This window comes from Fringilla coelebs, assembly GCF_963513975.1.
Source record: "Fringilla coelebs genome assembly, chromosome: 5".
Classification (NCBI taxonomy): Eukaryota; Metazoa; Chordata; class Aves; order Passeriformes; family Fringillidae; genus Fringilla; species Fringilla coelebs.
Genome location: NC_140033.1, coordinates 24,281,943 through 24,301,459, shown reverse-complemented (window position 1 = coordinate 24,301,459; position 19,517 = coordinate 24,281,943). Strand labels below are relative to the sequence as shown.

General features: G+C 45.4%; 1 protein-coding gene across 1 annotated transcript; it reads right to left on the bottom strand.

Moving 5' to 3' along the window:
* Positions 1-2,469: 2,469 nt before the first annotated feature.
* Positions 2,470-17,655, bottom strand: WNT2 (Wnt family member 2; the record flags this gene model as incomplete). The annotated part of the gene is made up of 5 exons (XM_084205656.1): positions 2,470-2,699; positions 9,643-9,907; positions 12,736-13,013; positions 15,995-16,218; positions 17,576-17,655. The coding sequence occupies 5 exons, from the start codon at positions 17,653-17,655 to the stop codon at positions 2,470-2,472; spliced, it is 1,077 nt and encodes a 358-aa protein (XP_084061782.1).
* Positions 17,656-19,517: the final 1,862 nt, after the last annotated feature.

Below are 19,517 nucleotides of genomic sequence, written 5' to 3'. Positions count from 1 at the left end.
GCCTCTGACCCAGAGGAAGGTTTGGAACAGGAAGATGAAGATGTGCCTTAGCGGAGGAGGACCAAGTTGGGGAATAAAAGTTGATACACTTTTAACACAGTGACTCCAAAACACTTTATCTGGGACTGCAGAATTCAGGTGAGTTGATTTGCTGGAATAATACACAAATAACAAATTTAAGAAGAGATCTGATTTCATTACCTTTCATTCAACTACCCAGAACAAGTTCTCTTATAAGAATGAGCCTTTTTTCTTTTTTCCAGAACATTGAAATATTTTAAGCTTTATTAAATAGATAATCATTTAGACTACTCAGGCTCCTTAAATCTTAAAAAAAGAAATGGCTCTAAAAGGTTAACAATTATTATACTGCTTTTAAATTCTTTAAGGCTTAAAGTATGATATTGCTGAGGCTACGAACTACATGTGGATTTAATTTCACAGTGAAATCCCAATAAAAATTCTCCTTGGAGCTCACCTTTAAATACAATTATGTATGAAATTTTCCTTATCCAGCCCAGAGCCAGAATTGGCAGCAATGAAGACGCCAGCAGTATAACCCCTGAGCTGCCTATGGGTACATAAATGCATCTCATACATACACTGCATCTGCATGGACACATGGGCAGGGCTGTCCCCACCAGCAGTTGGTTTATAGACAGAAGTGTGATTATTGTTACCTCTAGCCATGATCATTTCCATATACAGTAACTGAAACATTATCTTATTGTCCAAATAAAGAACTTTCTGGAGCCTCCTAATCTTTTAACACCAGCTGTGCCTTCTGGAGATGAATTACCCATTTCAATAATACAAACTTTTTTGAAAGCCTTGCAGATGTAAATGACTGCTCCCTCAAGACCACTTAATGCCAAACCCCCTTCTTTTTAAATAGTCTTTCAAGAAAGTTCCAAAACCATAACATACCCAGAGTATTCACTTTATTGCTTTGGTTAGCTACTTGGATATTACTTTTTCCTGCACTGTTTGTACCTGCTAGAATTCTTCAGTCTATTTCATTTTCATATGGAAATTGTGCTTTCATCTACAGTGTGTTCTATCACTCATTCAACCTCCTTTTTCATATGTTATTTTTTCATTATCTTGCCTGTCTTTACTCTTCTTGGGTACTTTTTCAGAGCCTTATTATACTTACTGGCACAGAACACATTTTTCTCTTAGTTCATATTGCTGATCTCTGCCCTGAGGAGAGGCAGCTGGTCCCTCTCTGACCCAGTTCCTCTCCACCAAGGCTGCAATTTCTGGGCCTCATATGCCTGCACATTTTTACAGCAACTTGTAGTTTTGTGCTGATCCCAGCTCAGCATATGGACCTAGCACAACCTGTAACTGCCTCTGTTACAAGCTGATACACTCCAAATCATAGATACACGGTTTTGCAGAAAACATGCAGAAAAAATCTAATTTGGATGTCCCCATCTGAGTGGAAAGTATCATTTTGAGCACATTTCATGGATTTATTAACTTTAAAAGAACATAGATGTTGATAACTTCTTTAGAACCCAAGTCATTACTGAGGCAAGGCATTTCCTTCTCCATCACTGTTTGCAAACATTTTTCCACTATTGTGTATGTGAAAAAAGAGGAAACCCTGTCCTTAGGTAGTTGAGTGTCCTGTATCCAGCTTTCACTAGGGTGAAAAACCACTCTCTTCAATCCTTCGGGTCAGAAAAAAACCCCAAAACCTCAGCAGTTAATATTAATTATTTTTTAGAAGCTTTTAAGGCAAGTTTTCACAAACATATAACTAAGACATTTGCTTTTGACTCTAATAGTTCATCAAAGTGTTGTGGCTGAATTTATCTCCTGCAATTTCCTTTGCTTTAGGTCATGGGTCAATTCCTGCCCCATAGGAAGCCAAAGTGTGCTAATGGTGGCCAGGGTGGCCTCAAGTGGCTACCTTACTAGAAACGCCTGTCCGCCAGGGATGAACTAACACCCTTCCAGTAAAGTTTTTCACCAATCTGGCTGCAAATTTTCTTTCATGGGGAAATCACCAACCAGTGCTCAAACTCCTGAGCCATTCAGTATCCAGGGCCCAATTGTGACCTGCCCAAGATCCTTCAGAAGATGCTTGAGCAAGCCCAGCCCACGCTGTTGGTGGTGGTGATCTTGTAAAAGTGCCATATTTTGTATCTTCTCTGGTTCCTGATGGCAGGAATGAATTGCCACAAGCGTTCTGGGTGAGAGTTACACGGTGGTTGGAAGAGTCCTGGCATAAATAGATCCTTCCAGAGCTGCATCAGTTTATGCAGAGACAACTGCAGCAACACTGTCATGCAGAAATGCGCAGTAAATGCTGCAGGGTTTATATCAATTTTTCAGCAGCATCTCTGCAACGAACAACAAAGGCAAAGCGGGCACAGAAATAAAAAAGATCTCTGCTGCATTCCCTGCATGGACCAGGAAGGGCAAAGGCCGTGGTCCCCAGCATCAGCAGCCTGCGTGTCATGTCCGGGACATCCAGGCAGCGCCCTTTGGCGCCTTGCAGGTGTGAATGTCCACCACTTCCAGGCAGTCCTGGCAGCGCACGGCGCAGCACCAGTGGAACTTGCACTCGCATTTGGTCATCCTGCTGACGCGGGAGGTGTCGTAGCCCCGCCCGCAGCACATCACCTCACAGCTGTCCATGCCACGCGAGGTCTGGTTGCACACTCGGCCGGCTGTGCCAAGGGAGCCTGCAAAGGGAGCGCAGCACAAGTCAGCAGCCAGGTTTTAAGGGAAGACAGCAAGCATGTGAAAATAGGTATGGGAGACATAATTTGCGATGCAGTTGATGCTTTAACATCACATCACCCAGGATTCAATATCAAGCCAGGAAAATGCCTATAAAGGTAAAATTGCTCCCATATTTCCCTTAGGAATCAGGCCTGGAGATGAGGAGGAATAAAATGGATGAAATACTTAAGGGTCTGCTTGATTCTGTTAATATTATCATGCTTTGCTTCACCTTTCCCTGGAACTTTCTTCTCCCAGGGAGCAGACACCCTTCCCAAGGCAGCCCTGCACCCAGTCCCCCAGGACTATCTGAAATGGAATGCCCAGGTGGAGCCTCTTCATGGTGCTCAGGATCTCACGAGCTTTGCTGAGGAGCTCTGGGTGTGCAGGAGAGGGCTTGGAGAGAAGACCACAGAATTTGGTGGCTGCAAGGGACTCAGTGGGTGAAGTAACTGTGCTGCCTGTGATTAAAGTCTTGCAGAAGTGAGTGCAGAAGCACCCCAGGCATTCAGCATTGCTGCTGTGTCCACTCACAGGCCCCGTTCCACCAGTTCAGGTGGCAGCTGAAGAGCTGCTGCTCTGTGCTGCTCTTTCATCTCTGGTGGGTGACACCAAGGGTTCCTCTCCCCTTTCATGATAAGATTAGAAGAAACTAAATTATAGCCTGCTGTGGACAGAAAGAGGGAGAGGAACCACACCATACCTTCTTGCATTCTTCAAACACTCAGGAGGAGTGGCTGAAATGCCTGTGCCTATATCCACATGGCACAAAATGGCTCTGTAAGGCATGTCTGAGTCTGAACAGGGACTGTACCACACAGGAGCCACCGTTCATCTAACACAAACTGATTTTAGGGTACATTTTAGGATCAATACCACAGCTGCTGACAGGTTATTATCACCAAACTGAAAACGTCATAAAAATTAATTGCCTCACCTAATTTCCTATGTATTGCTATTATGAATCAAATGCAGATATATCCAAAACTTAACATTCTTCTGACATTTTCCATAGACCTGATTACAACTCCATTCTCTTCTTGGGCAAGGTGATATTCCCTAAGTAATGGCTGTGGTCAGTAAATTAACTGGAATTATTTTACAAAGCGTATTTGCATCTGCACACCGAACATGAACAATTTACCTTCTTAAGGAAAACTAATACATGCAAACATTAATTAAAATTTGCATAAGCTAGGATAGCAAACCGATCTTAATTAATAAAATGTAAACTGCAGTTAAATTGTAATTATTAATAATTTAGGGTGAATAATTTCTAACTTTCAGGTTTTCCCCCCTATGGTGAATTTATGGTTGTATGCAGTGATGCTGCTGTCTCAAAGCAGTTTATAAGATACAAGTCTTCACTGTCTCTCCATTCCTTGCTGCTCCCCCAGCATCAGGAAGACTTCCTATTATATGGGGGCTGACCCCAAACCACTAATGCAATGAGGGATCTCAGGAACTGGACCAAAGTCACCTCAAAGTATGTTTTTTCATGGCACCAACACATGATCCAGCCTCTCAGCCATGGGGGTGCAAATTTTCCTCTTTTTGTATCAAACTTGGGACAGTCTTCAGCTGCTGTCCTGGAGAAGTACTTCAGCCCCTAGAACACAGCTTCCCTCTCCCACGGCCTAGATTCTTGTACTTATTTAAATATTCATTGGGTAGAGGTATACACCTGGAGAGCTTCACCATGGACCAGCTGGTTCATGTCTGCTGCAGGCAGAGCAAAAGGCTGAGCACAGGGTCCCCAGCCCATCCCAGAGCCACTCCCAGCTGCTGAGCCCCCAGCCCTGCCACAGGGCTCCTGAGCTGCAAAGGTGCTGCTGCACCAGAGATGTGCTGAGCCACCCCAGAGGGAACTGGCAGAGGGAAGAGAAAACCCTCTGAATGGAGCCAGAAACAGGCTCCTGCACCTGCAGCCTGATAAATCCCAAATCTCCTTGGGGTCTGAGCATGTTCATGCTGCTGCCTATGGACCAATGCTCTGCACAATCCTTGAACACCACTTTAAAGTAAACCTCTGATATTTGGGGGAGCATCTCCGCTGGCTGTAACAACCAACCGTGTGGTGCATCAGGCACTCCCTGCACCAGGAGACCAGCAGTAACTCCTGCTCCTGGCCCAGTGCCCCTGTAGCCAGTGCTGGCACCTGGATCCCCTGCAGGAGGGGGGAGAGGTGTCCCCAGCAGTGACTCACATGGGCACACACTGCTCCCAGCAAGCCCTCAGCCGTGCAGCTCTCCCTGCAGAGCCAGCTGCACTGGGGGAACTGGCATAACAGGCACAGCAGGGATGCCAAGAGGCCTCTCCCAGATCTTTTTTTCAGCAATCATTCCATGATGGGGGAAGAGAGACTTCCAGTGGCCCCCAGTGCCCCCAGTCTAGGCAAGGCTGAGGAGCCAGGGGGATGCAGAACTACATGATGCACATAGGGTACCACAGCAAGCCTGTGGCAGAAAAAAAGCCAGATCCTGCTTCCCAGCCATCACACTCTCCTCCATCCATGATGCTGAGCAAACAGCTGGGATGCCTGAATGTAATTTCTGCTGTTTGTGTCAGCCCATAGCAATATCCATCACATCCCAGACTGTGGAAAATACAACCAAATTCACAGAAAGGGTTATCAGACATCAGAATGGATTTCCCAGGGAGGGGGTGGAATCACTGGCCCTGGACATGTTTAAGGAAAGACTTGGTGTAGCCCTTAGGGAATGATCTAGTTTGATCAAAGGTTGGATGTGATGACCTCAGAGGTCTTTCCCAACCTAATTGATTCTATGAAGAACTTTGAAAGGCACTTGTCCTGCTCTCTCTTTTCAGACCAAAAAAACATTACAAAGGCCAAGCTTGTGACCCACATGATTAACATTCTGTATCAGGAATTCACACCAGTGGAGGAAAAGCAAAGCTGCCCTCCACCTCAGCACAACTCCCAGCCAGGAGCAGAGTGGGGCTGTGGTATTTGGCTGCTGGGGTGAAGGAAGACCCACATTCCCCCACATCCATCAGGAGCTGTCCAGAAAGGTTTGGCCACATTCCTCAGCTGACATACAAGTTCGTTTCCAAGTCCAATGTTCTTATTTCCAGATGTAAGGAGAAATCACACAGCACTAAAGGACAACCTAAGCAGGATGCACCCACTGATTTCAACAGGAGTTTTGCCACCAGCTTCAAAACCAAAACTATTTCAGCCACTAACAGACAGTCAGAAACTGGTGTCATCTAAAGCTGACCACAAAACATCAACATTTACTACCTGACTGCAACGGGGGACTTAATTGTCACAGATTGTGACAAAAGTGAAAACAAGCTCATACAATGGCTTAGTTTTTGAGCAAAACCAACCTCTTTTTTAAAGTTCAAAAAGAACCTTCAGATTCTCTGCAGCTTCTCTAGTGAGAAGGAAAAGGAACAATAACCAGCAGGGAGGAGCCAGACAAATCACTGCATTCCTTGGCAGGCCTGAGTGATGAAGGCAGCAGAAGACTGCACAATATAAGGCAGAGTTTTCTGCCTGCTACCTGCAATGCACTTCCTCATCACTTACGAGGCAGGAGTAAGTTCTAACTTGTAAAAAGTTTTTGTACAACCTCTTTGTTTTTATTTCAAATGTTGGAACTGCCATGCCTACACACATTTTACCTGCCAAAACATCCACAGCTTTTCATACTGCCAAGTTCACAGCCTGTACATCAAGTCCTTTCTTTTTAGTTTGCACAGTTATTTTTGGAAATCAACATGTGTTATGTTGCAAAATATTTTCTTTCCATTCCTTAAGCCCTAAAATATATTTATTAGTATATAATGAGAGCTTTTTCCTTCTATTTCTATTTATTAAAATCTGGTGTCAAGCAAGAGCATCCATTATTAGACTTTCACACACACATATACACAAACAAAAGCAAAAAAAAACCAGTGCAAAACCAGTGAAATCCCCAATGATAGTTTCCTCACACGTATTCTTGGGGAAAAAACAATTGAAGGAAATGTTCACAGAAAAATAGCTCTGGACCTACTGGATCTTATAGACAACACCCAGTAGAGAAGGGCTGGAGAGAACAGGCAGTACACATTGGAGGCAGATTTGTCTGGAGGGGCTGGGATTTCCCAGGCCAGCACTGAAGAGATGGCCATGTGTTGATAAAAACAACAGTTTACCTAGGATGACTTTTAAAAGCTCTCTGGGATGTTCTATCTCTGTTTCTATCAAATTTTGAGTATGAAATTTTGGGCAAAAATTATTTCAGCAGAGTCATATGGGCAGGGTGAAATGAATTCTGAACACTTGTGAAAAATCTTCATTTGGTCCTTTGTGAAATCCTAAGGCAAGGAAAGAGGTGGTCAGGTTATAAGATTATCTTGCTATTGAGCTACTATTAGTGATTTCCCATATGATACCCCTCCTGAAATCAATTACTCCTGTTTTCCTTTCTGGAGAAAAAAAAAAATCCAACAAACTCCATTTTGGGGTGCTCCATGTATGTATGTCCAGCTGCCCCCTCAGACAGAATGCCTGACCCAGGGTGGAAGCTCCAGTGGGGGAAGATAAGGTATCTGCTTTTTTCCTGGGTAGGCTGCTGATGGCAGAATCCTTGAGCACTTTTAACTCACTGGCTCCTATGTGTTAGCACAATCAAGCCACAGAGCACACTGGCTTGGACATTTTAGTTTGGGAAGTTGTATCCTGGTAAAGTCATGATGCTTCATAAGGTTTTCTCTGTGAATCCTTCATTCAGCTCCAACACTAACCAACCTCCAGACAATTTTTTTTTTCCCTGAAGCCCTAAATCACTTGAATTCCCTGGAGAATGATAGGCAGAACTGTATTCAATGACATACTACAACATTGTGGCATTACATTCAGCTGACACTGAGATGCTCCCCACCTATTTCCAGACTCTGACTTCCATAATCTCATTTCATTTGCAGTCATTTAACGAGACTGGCACTCTGCAATGCTCAACAGGGCAAACAAAAAAATGAAAAAAATGTGGCGCAGCTGCCAAAATCATCTCCCTCCAAAACCAGACCAGGTTTTGTTTGTGTGGCTCTTTGCTCCATGCAAGCAGCAGGGCATCCCACATCCCAACAAAGGTTTACTGCATTTTTCTAAGAATATGCTCTTCCAAACAACCACATTCTCTGAATTCTGAGCAGCAAAGAAACACCACCTCAGGTGCAGCATTATACTGAGCTGAGCCAAAAAAACATATCAGACTTTGCCATCTCTGGGCAGGCTTGTCAATGTCTGGCAAATGCATGTAATACACTGTGGTGAAAAATGCCCACTCTCCTCCATAATAACAAGACTGACAGATGAGATTAGGCTTAGTACAAAGACATTATTAAATGGCTTCTTGACATAGAATTGGGTAGCGTACAAGTTCTTCTTCCAGGGGGAAAAAAATGATGTTTTTTACAATGAATGAGGCAACATCAAGAGATAAGTGTTTTGAAAAAATCCTAGTCTGCAAAGTTAATCTCTGCATGATGCCACAATATGTCCATTTATTCACTTGGATTAGACTTTACAGTATCAGCCACTATTCAAGGAATGGCATGGGCTCGTGCAGGTAATAAACATCACCTGCCAAAATAATAAATAACATTTAAAATTATGCTGACGACTCAACTAACCAGAAACACTGTACAATGTAATTGTACTGGATGAAATTCTGCATTCACTGAAGTCAATAGTACATGACCAGGAATTCACATATTGTTCTTATTTAAGTACAGCTGTTTTGCAATGTTTATTCCAAGCAAACTTGGATGGTAAACATGCAGCAGTGCCAAAAAGAGTTGAGCTGCATTGCTATCCAGACACTTACAGATTTGTCATATGGGGTGCAATCTGGTCTGTTATACAACCTATTAATTAGTTCCACAACTTCTCTCATACATTACTCAGTCTGCCTCTCTTTTCCAAATTTCTGTTTTTCTAGTTGCTAGTTTTTAATTGCCGTATCAGGAAATACTGTACATGGGTCAAGAGCAGTTAGCAGGTTTCTTGGTGCTTGGCAGTGCCTTGAATTCTGTAACATTGCTAAGTGTGTAAGTGGTGCAGCGTTAACAGCAGCACCAATACTTTATCTCTTCCCACGGGGGCTGGCACAACTCTCCAGAAAATGTGATGGTTGTCATGGACAGAGCCAACACTGCCTCAAAAAGAGGAATAAACAGCTGTGTCATTCAGCCAAGCCTGCTGTGTCCCACCCACCTCTACCCTTCCATCCACCTGCACATCCTCAGCTGCCTCACTCCATGTACCCACAGCTGCCCTGACTGGTGCAAGCAAGGCTGGATTGTCACTGGCTGTACCTCCCACATTAGATGGGGACAGGAGTGTCTGTGACCAGGCTCCACAGCCACAGTGAGCTGTGGGAAGGTGCAGACAAAGGAGGGGCCCACAGTGGAAGCATAACCACGTGGAAAGGAAGCAGTGCAACAGGAGGTGGCCTCAACGGGACCTGGGGCAGCTCTGGAGTGAGTTGTGTGGCACAAGAGTGAGTGTGGCTGTGCCCAGCGTGGACCTGCCTCCAGAGCATAACTCAAACCTGTACTGAAGCAGCTTTGCCTTACAGCATCTCCAGGGCTCCATAGCACCTGGCAGAAACTGCTGAATTATATGAGAACAACTAGCTGTTGTACACCTAGAGACACCAAGAAGGAACTATTGTTCTTGTACTGAGTCCTTAGGAACACATCTTCTTTCCTCTTTCCTCCTGGTTAAATGCATGGATTTTTATATATATATATATATATATGTATATTTTTTTGTGTGTGTGTGTGTGTGCATATATACACACACACACTCGATGAAATTATAATTTTTGACCTTTGAAGTACAAATGTCTTTAATAAAAGCATTCACATGTAATGAGAGAGGCTTACCTACATCCCTGTCCCTGATACAGTAGTCTGGAGAGCTCTCAAAGTATACCAGGTCATTCTTAGTCGGCTTCTTAAATTTCTTATTAGCCACAGTGAAACCCGTGCCATCTTGATTCATGACCACCTGAATTGCTCCATTATATTTCTTCCACAGATAATCTCCTGTTTTCCTGAAGTCTGCCATGGCCAGCCAGCAGGTCCTTAGGGTGCAGGATCCACTCACACCGTGACATTTGCACTCCTGTTTCAAAAACCGCTTCACGGCCTGTTTAGAAATGCACAGGTAAATATAAATACACACAGGTAAAACAAAGTGTAATAATTAATTGCTTCTCAGCCCTTTTCCATCCATCCTGTAGTGCCAGGCCTGCGATGGGTCTCCAAATTACGGTCTGTAGTGACACCCACTGGTAGCATCAAGTCATCCCCATGTGGTTGCTCTGCTCTGGTTGCTTGAGTCACCGCACACACAAAAATCCTGCGGCTGCTGAGCTTACCTTCCTGCTCCTGCTAGTCATCCCAAGGATCGCGGGGTCTCTAGTGCTAGGACACAGACTGGACAGGAGCAAATAATCAGAAATGGCCAGAATCATTCAGCCCTTGGGAGGGGAAGGTGCCCCCTTTCCCCATCGTTCCAGCTGCAGGATCACCGTGCTGACCACGCTGAGCCTCTCCAGCTCATCTCCATGAGGTTGCCCTTAACCCTGAGCAGCATTTCAAATATTGCCCAGAAATTCGTATTTAAATTCTTTTTAAAAGACTGTGTAAAGCACTGTACCTGTGCTAGGCAACAGATCTATGCAGAATTTTAAAATATAGTATACTTAAAATGCTTATACAGATTTTAACAAACATTTCAGGATAAGACCTTCATTAGTGTGCATTGGAGAGATCACCCTTATCATTAATTTAACATCTGGATAGTATTAAAGCCATTTCAGCTTCATCTCAGACATTTAAGCTATCTGTATGATGTTGGAGGACAACAGATAGGTTCATAGACAGTAAATAATTCATTCCTAATTATGTAGATATGGATATTTGATCTATAAATATTATGCCTTGAGGGTTCATGAAATATGAACTTTTTAGAGTTTGTACAAGAGGAATGTCATCATGGGAGGAAGGTAAGAGAGAGGAAAGCTCCATGATTAGAAGTGAGACTGATGCACAGTGGGGCAGCCTTTTTCAGTCAAGCACTTAGTAATAAAGTGAGAATGTATTATAAAACCAAAGGACTTTCAATTTTCTTTCCAACTTGTAAATGATATGACTACTTCAAAGAAGTCACTGGCATTCCCACAGCCCCATTTCATTGCCATATCACAAATCTGGGATTTAAGCAGATGCTTGGTTTTAATTATCTGAGCAGAAATCAATTTAATTACTTGTATGTTTAAAACAACTTTCTGGAATAGTGGAAGAAGCACATAGGAATATGGACTCTATTTTTTCAGTAATGTTCCTACACTGATATACAGCATATTATGTTCTATGATTCATATGGGAATATTAAAAATATTTGTTCTATTTATTTTTTAATTAGCACAGTTGGAATAGTCTCGTTTTAAAAGAGATATATCAACCCCCCTTTTGGGGGAAAGAAAAAACCAAGGACACACATGGTCTTACCCAGGTCAAAATGCCAGGGTTGTGGGCAGCTGAGGTGGTGAGATCCCTGCAAAGCTAAACCTACACAACTGCACTGCAAATACAAAACAATGTCTCTGTCCACAAAGCAGGTCCTAGAGCATATGAGAACATATTCATTATTTTTACTTGAATATATTTAGTAAAATTTCTTTTTCTAAAAATCTACCTTACCAGTACAACCTTAGCATTTGGCAGAGGTGTTTTTTCAAAACTTAAAAATAATAAGATGCTCAAATACTACAAAAAGTACTCCCCATCATGGAACTTATTCACCCCTAAAAAAAATCTTTGTGTTGTAGCAGAAACATGACCACAGTACTGCATGTGCCTATCACTGATCTGAAAAGCCTCATCTGCCTACATGACATGTTAATTACACCTACTGGCAATAAGCAGGTGGAAGAAAGATGCTGAAGAACAAAAATTTTTCAGGAAAATCATCTACTTGCAGTACAAAAATCAATCAGAATACAAACTTAATTCCTATTAAATATACATTAAGGAAGACATTAAGGAAGATTTTATGTATTAAATGTACATAAAGATAAGACATGAAAGCCTCTACAAATAATTCCAGAAGTTCTTGGTCTAGCATAATAAAAAGGTTTTTTCTGTATTTCAGATGTCATGGGAGCAGCAAAGTTTTAACATGCATTAAAAAATGAAACAGCATATTCCAGTTTCATGCACTATTCTTACTTTTTATAGCTACCACCACAAAATGTTAGTGCAGATATTCCTCAGCCATTGCACCAGAGGTGGGCAATACACCTGGCAACTGCTCCTCCTACTCACCTATGATGTGAAGGTAAAGACTTTTTTAGTTGAAAATCAGGAATGGTATTTTCAATGTTTAGGAAAGGGGTTGCAGGTCATGCTCCGAGGCCATTCCCTTTTGGACGGACATGTATTTTGGGTTTTTTTTCTTTAAAAGTGAAGCAGTTACCTTTTATCTCTGCTCACTTTGTGATTAAGTTAACCATATACATACAGAAATTGACAGAATGGGTTTTTTTCTCAAGAGTTATTTAGGATTTGCTCTTTGTCAAGCCTGTTCTTCAGTGTGATCTTCAACCTCTCTTGGGAATTTTTATTCTGTATTAATGAAAAAATAAAACTCCTGCTTATATAAGAACCAGGCTTAAAGCAAAACCTCCATCCAAACTGATCCTGCAGCTTAGACTCCTGCTTAACTTCCCATAGAAGGAATGACTGAAGTGACTATGACAAGAATACTGTAAGGTAGTTGAATTCAGTCTGTTTCTAGATCTCTGTCACACTGAACCTCCAAGGAAGATAGGAACAGCAGCTCAGGCTCCTGCTCTTCCTGTATTTGTTCATAACTGCTGAGACCAGACAGCAAGGGCCAAGCATTAACTGCCCCAGACACAAGAGAGCTGTCCAAGAATGTCTCTAGGCATCTATTGCACAGACACCCACCTTCCTTCCAGCTCTGTTGTTGTGAAGGTTCATCAGTGCCCTGGCATCTTTTCCTCTCCGTTCTTTGGCATCCACAAAGGCTCTGGCAAATTTAATGCCATAGTCAATGTTATCACTGCAGCCACCCCAGTCAAAATGGCCCTTGCTGTCCTTGGCAGAGCCCTTCTTCTTGGCATCACAGGAGCAGGATTTCAGCTCCCCTTGGCTACATGCCCTGGTGATGGCAAAAACAACTCCAGCAGAGGAGATGGCGTGTACAAAAGCAGATTCTCGACTACCTGAAACAAAAAAAGTCACATTAAATATCACTGGGGTAGCTACTTTGAGTGGCTGTCCTATATCCAAGACAGTTAGGCTGGACTTTTTTGCAGAGCAAAAGATAAACTAGGCTGAAATCACACAAATACACATTCCCTGGAGCCAGAATTAGTCATGGCTTAAGCTTGGACCCCTCCCTGGTAAAAGCTCATCAATATAGTGTTAGAGCTGGAAAACATTAAACATTTGCTTCTGATATTGATTCATATACTTTCATGGATCAGTTATTTTGTACAGATATGTGAATAGGACAGCTGGTATTCCTATCGTGTTTCACGAATTTGGAAGAATATATGAAGTGCTGTGTGAGAGATAAGTTTAAGAAATTATTAAATAGGGACACTAAAACAACACGCATATTGCAAAATACTGCAAGTAACTCTTGAAGCTAGATTTTCCTCTCCTGAAGCTCTTGGAAGAGACTTTCCTGCTTAAAATGTGCTAGGGAGAAAACTTGAGTGTTATTTTCTGAAAAATAAGTTAATATTATGTTTTCTGCCTAGAATCAAGCCTGTAACTGTAATTCACACAAATAAGTTCCATTAAATCAATGGCACCACTTGTGTCATGCTTGAGGCAGGATTTGGTCTGGCAGCTGTGACTTCTTCATGCCAGCTGCTCTGGCAGCTTTCCCATCTCCTAACCAAGATACTTTATTTTACCAAAGATTATCTAAATTTCTAGACTATATCTACTCATTGGCAATTAGGTACCTATTTCAATGCAATTGGGTACCTATTTCAATGTAATAATTGCTTTTATTTTAAGATGCAGTAGTTTACAATACAGAGCTACATTACACTGCCACAACTCTATTTATGGTAATGGAATATTTTCCTACTTTTAAAGTTTTTAGCATAGGAAGAACAACAAGTGAATTTTTTTTGTGCAATATCTAAGACAACTTGCAGTGAGAGAGACTTCTTTGCATGGCTTGTGAGCCTTAAGTAATGTTAGCACAGTAAGAGAGGATCCCAAAGACAAATGCTAACAGTGACTTTTTTGGTAGAGGCAGAATTACACCATAGAACTTAATATTTAGTATTTCAATTGCAGTAGCACCAATATGTTTAACTTATGAGGAAGTTAACCCTAAACCTCCACATGCTGTGCAAGTCTTTTGCAAATGGCAACTGGCCAAACCATGCCTTCCCTACACCGCCTTCAAAATCAGGCAGAAGTTGCCATGGCTTGTTAGAAATCACGCTCTTTGGAAGACTTATTTCTGAGAAAACTTATTCAGAAATATCAAAAATTTGCAAAGTGTTAATTAAAAAGAAACACTTGATATTGTTGAAAGAGAAAAGGTTTACATGAGTTTATTGAACTAATCAATTTTATTAGAGCACTATAAAGCCACATTTCCATAGCAATCACAGCCTGATCAGGCTCAGTGCAGAGCTCAAAAGCCTGATGCTATCATTCTCTCACATGAGCCAACAGTGAATGAAAACTTCACTTTTGGAAAAACTGCATTTTTACTTTTTTTATTACACAGCCTCATCATTATTAGGCTATTCTCCCAGACATGTTTTCCTGAGTATCAGACAAACCTCACTGAAAACTTCAGCCTATGGGTGACGTTGCTGGTTACTCACAAATAATTACTAAGGGAACATGAAGCTGGTTACAGGAACCAATGGCTCGCCAGCAGCAGAACCGAGCATGGAATGAAAATCCCCCTGCCTGGGTCAGTGTCTGCCATCCTCCTCTCCGTCCCCACCAGTGGGGCAATAGTCCCAGGGTACTTTCCTACTCCCCTCCTTGCAGGTGCCAGGCTGCTCACAGTTTAGAATGATGCCAGGCACATTCCAGGGACACAAGTGCCAGGGCAGGGTCAGCCGCACTGGCTGTGCACCAGGAGGGCCATGTGCACAGGGTGTGGCACTTGGTGAGAAGAGCTGCAGTCACTAAGTCTCAGCAGGTTTATCCCTTGGGCTAAGGACATTCTAACACAGTAACAAATCTCAGCCATTTCTTAGGGTCAAAGGGCCACATATGAGATCTGAAGACTCACTAAATGCCTTACTCCGACCTTTAGATGACAAGACCTCCCTGTTTAACCATGCTCCCTCAGGGTGGGAAGCACAACATTGAGCCCTCAGTTGCTTGGGGTTGCACAAGCCTGGCTCACCTCTACCACATGTGTGTGCCTCTCTCTCTCTCTCTCTCTCTGGGAGCCTGACCCGAAATGCCGCAGTGCCTGGAGGGCAGTGCTGCCCGGCATGGGCACAGACTGCTCACCCCGCAGGCAGCACAGCCCTGGAGGCACTGCACCCTGGGGCTGCGCTTTCCCGGCGAAACGCTCCAGCGGGAACCGGCCTGCAGGAGGAATTGTCTCCTGCCATCCCAATGCACTGGGCTCCTGTTTGCACTTGAGCTGCCCATCTCAGCAGGCCCCATCCCGAGTCCTGGTATCCTGAGGCCGGGCTGTGATGGAAAGTCTTCTGTCCTGTTGCCACATGCTGATGCCTCAATTTCCCATAGGCCTTAATATGTGGGTTTTATATCCATTATACACCAAAAAAGAGAAGTTGGGAGCTGCAGAGCTAGCTCCTAATATGCCAAAACCCCACACTATCTCCCTGATTTGATACAGGTTTTTAAGCAATACAGATGTTCGTGTTATCATATATGCAGTTCTGCTGTCTGTGAGACCCTAAAATAACTTTATATGTCCTCTTCCTTTCCTCCCGAAACGTCAAACTAAGCTTCACCCTTGCTAAGGGTGAAGGATACAGGATGGCCACCTCTTCTCATCCTTCCCGCACACTGCCCGAGGGGTGCCAGCCCCACAACAGCCACTGTCACCCTTATGAGGAACACTTGTACCCTCAGGCCGACTCTCCAAAGCCCATTTTACCCTCGGGCCGTGGGCGCGGGGGCTGCACGCCCCACCCAAGGCGGGCAGCCCCTCCCTCAGCGCGGCCCCGGGACTCACTGCGCAGCAGGACGCGGCCGAGCAGGCGCTGCCCCCGCTCCAGGGCGTTGCAGTCCCAGCGGTGCCGGCGGAACTGGTGCTGGCACTCGGCCGTCCAGGCGGCCACGCCGCGGCCGATGGAGAGCATCGCCTCGGGGTACCGCCGGCACAGCTGCCGCTGCCGGCTCACCAGGCCCGGCACGTTGTCGCACATCACCCGCGACGAGCTCACGGCGCCCATGTACCTGCGGGAGGGAAGGGGCAGGGCAGCACCGGGGGCCCGCGCCGACCCCCGTGCACCGACTCCGAGGGAAGCAGGGTCCTCAGCGCCCCGGAGCCTTCCTTTGGCGGCTCCCGAGCTGCAGCTACCTCTGCCTTTTTGCTGGAAATCCTTTACAATTAGTCATCGACCCTGTGTTTTTTTAATAACGTGAAGCATTCAGGAGAACCCCAAGCCCAGCAACTGCAGCTCCGTGCAGTACTTTAAAAAAAAAAATAAAAAAACCAAACCTTGAAAAAATTAAATTACATCATCTGTATCCAGATGGTCTCTATTAGTCCTGAAATGTTTCGAATGGTACCTTTCATAAAATCCAAACTTCTATAGGTGTCTTTTGAAGGGATCAAACAGAAGAAAATGTTCTTTTCTTGAATTTTCATTATTTTATACGATCATGAAATCGTTAATGCCGTAACTTCCTAAAAATATACAGTTAAGTCGCATTTAGAAGACACCATGACAGAAAGCCATCACAGTAAATAACGTTTATACGACTAAGGACACAGATAGTCATTTTATTGAAACATGCCCAGTCTGACAAATCGGGCTTTGATCAGCCAGAGTCAAGGTTAAGTGTGTTCCCCAGAATTACAAGAAGGGGTTTAATTCCTCTCCTATACCAAGACTTTCCAGCCTGGGCTTGTTTGGGGTCCTCAGTTTGAAGGGCAGGTTTATGTTTCCATTCTAACGCGTTTTGCAGCGAGCTGCCTGAGACGCCCCACGCCGACATCAACTATCACTTGAAGCCGGGCCCTACGCTGCCCGCCGGGTCTCAGCCCTCTGCTCTGGCAGTCCGCAGTTCAGCGAGGACTGTGGAGGAGGGAGGGGCGGGGAAGGGCGAGGAAGAAGGAAAATATAAATTAATAATAAAAAAGAAGCGCCGCTGTAGCCAATTCCCAGCGCCGCCGGGGCGCGGATGGGCGGCTGCCAGCAGCGGCGGGCGGCAACCCGCGCCCGCGCCCCTCGGGCGGATTCTCCTCCCGCCTCCCTGCCCTCCTCCCGCTCCCTCCGCGGCCCCGGGCGGTGCCCGCTGCCCCCGCCGGGCCGGGTCCCTCCGCACCGCTGCCGAGACCCCGGGTAGCCCCCGCAGTTGCGCTGTGCTTATGCGGAGGGGGAGGAGGTCGCAGAGCCGGGACGGGGTGTGGAAGGAGGTGCCGGGACCGTCTAAATCCGCTCGTTTTAAGGCCGGACTTTCTGGAGCAGCGAGCTCCGCTTCTGCGAGACTAAGACGGAGAGGCTTCCCCCACCTTCCCTAAATCACAATTAATCCGACCCCACCTTCCCCAAGAGCAAATAAAAATTTCTGGAATTGCACAGCTTACCACCATGAGGAGGTGACTGGTGGGGTAGCCCAGACCAAGACCAAGGGAAGAGACCACCAGATCCCAGGGAGAAAGTTCATGTTAGAAACGCTTCGGTCCACATCAGGTCAGTTGCGGGGGGCAGAAGAAATCCCATGGAGTAACAAGGACGAGCAGGGGCAAACGCAGCTTGAGGGCTACTTCTTTCCCGGGGGTCAAAAGCACCGTCGCATCCCTACGCGCGATCGCGGGGCTTACTGATCCTCTGCCGGGATACGGAGGATGCCAGTCGGTGCACCGCTCTGGATTCCTCTCGGTTCGCCCTGCACCAAATCCCTCAGGACACAGAGTTCAGCCCCGCTCCCATCCTTCATCTTTGCCCCAATCCAGCTCTTCCCTGCAGTCACGGCGAAACTGAGGGGCTGGTGTGGGCTGCTCTCAGACTGGGTGGGTTCTGCTTTGGTTGGTGTTTTTTTTTCCTCTGAAACTCTGATGGATGAAATGATGTCAAGAGACACTGGGGGAAGAGGAGGAGGTAACACCTCTGATTAGGCAAGGAATCCCGAGGAGCCAGTTGCTTTCCAATAACCCTACAAGCAGACAGTGAGTTCAAACCCGCCAGGAGATGCTACGCGACCTGCTGCGGAGCCGGCGGTGGCCCCGGCAGGCTGTTACAGACCGGCAGCACTTGGCACCTCTCGGGGTTTGGCACGACGGCAATTCATGGCTCGGTACGTGCACCCGCGAACACCGAATACGGAACGGAACCGCGATCCGGTGCAAGCAGAGGAGAACCAGAGCAGTCCCGGTATAGGGTGGACACCGCCCGGCCGCCTCCCCTCGCCACGGGCCCCGCAAAGCCGGGCCGGCTTCTCCGCGGGCACCGGCGCCGGGGCGCCCCCGCCCCGAGCGTCCCCGCGCAGCCCCGCATCGTGGGGACTCCCGGCCCATGGGCTCCGACAGCGGGACGGGCTACGCGCCCCATCGCGCTTGAATCCCGGGATGGGGGAATCCGCCGCCACCGCACCGCCCCCCGGCCCGAGAGGCGACTAGCGGCCCCCGCCCGAGAGAGGGGAGATGTGGCCGGGGCTGGAAGCAAAGACAAGAAGAAGCGATTTAGCAAGTTTTTCACTTCCTATCATCTCTGCACAGCAAATACAGGGTAACACGTATTTCAAACAGAAAACCCTCATTATCCATCTGGAGATGCCCCACTTCCAAGACAGCATTCGTTGGCTAAAAAAAAGACAAATAAATGCCCAAGGTTGCTAAGTAAGTTAGGGACTACACAGCTCTTGTTACTAAAAGAAGCCTGCAGTTGTTAACTCCAGGTGAAAATCCTGGAAGAGCAACCAAGGAAGCACCCTTTAAGAGCTGTTCTTCAGGCTGTGCATTACAGCTATTCTCGTGTTTCTCGGTACAACTTCTCAAGATTCCAGACACTGAACTAGATGTAGGCACCGTTTTAGAAAGAAAATGGAAAATGTAGAATTATGGGAAGTTTTGAGGCGCTAACACTCACCCACTACTAACTTAACCTGAAGGAAGTACCCCAAATAATCCTCAGAAATCAACACCAAACTACTACCTACAACTGCAATGTCAAAATCTTTTGCCTGCAAAGACTTCCAAGTAAGAATAATTGAAGCTTGGGACACATGAATGCTTCTACAACTGCACTTGCCCAGAGGCAACTACAGCTCCTCTTACTAACTCCAGCAGGTCTCAAAAGCAACAGATGAGCATTTAGTATCTATTTGATAATATGCCATCAGTGTAAAAACACAAATTTTTAGCTTCTGGCCAACTTATTTCTTACATTTACAATACACTTTGGATCAATTACTGGGGCAGAAAAACACAAGTGAGGACAGCAAATTACAGCAGTATTTTAGACCCATACAAAGGGAGGCTACAATCCCTGCTGCCAGCTTTCTCAGGCTTGCAGTAAAAAGCTGACTTC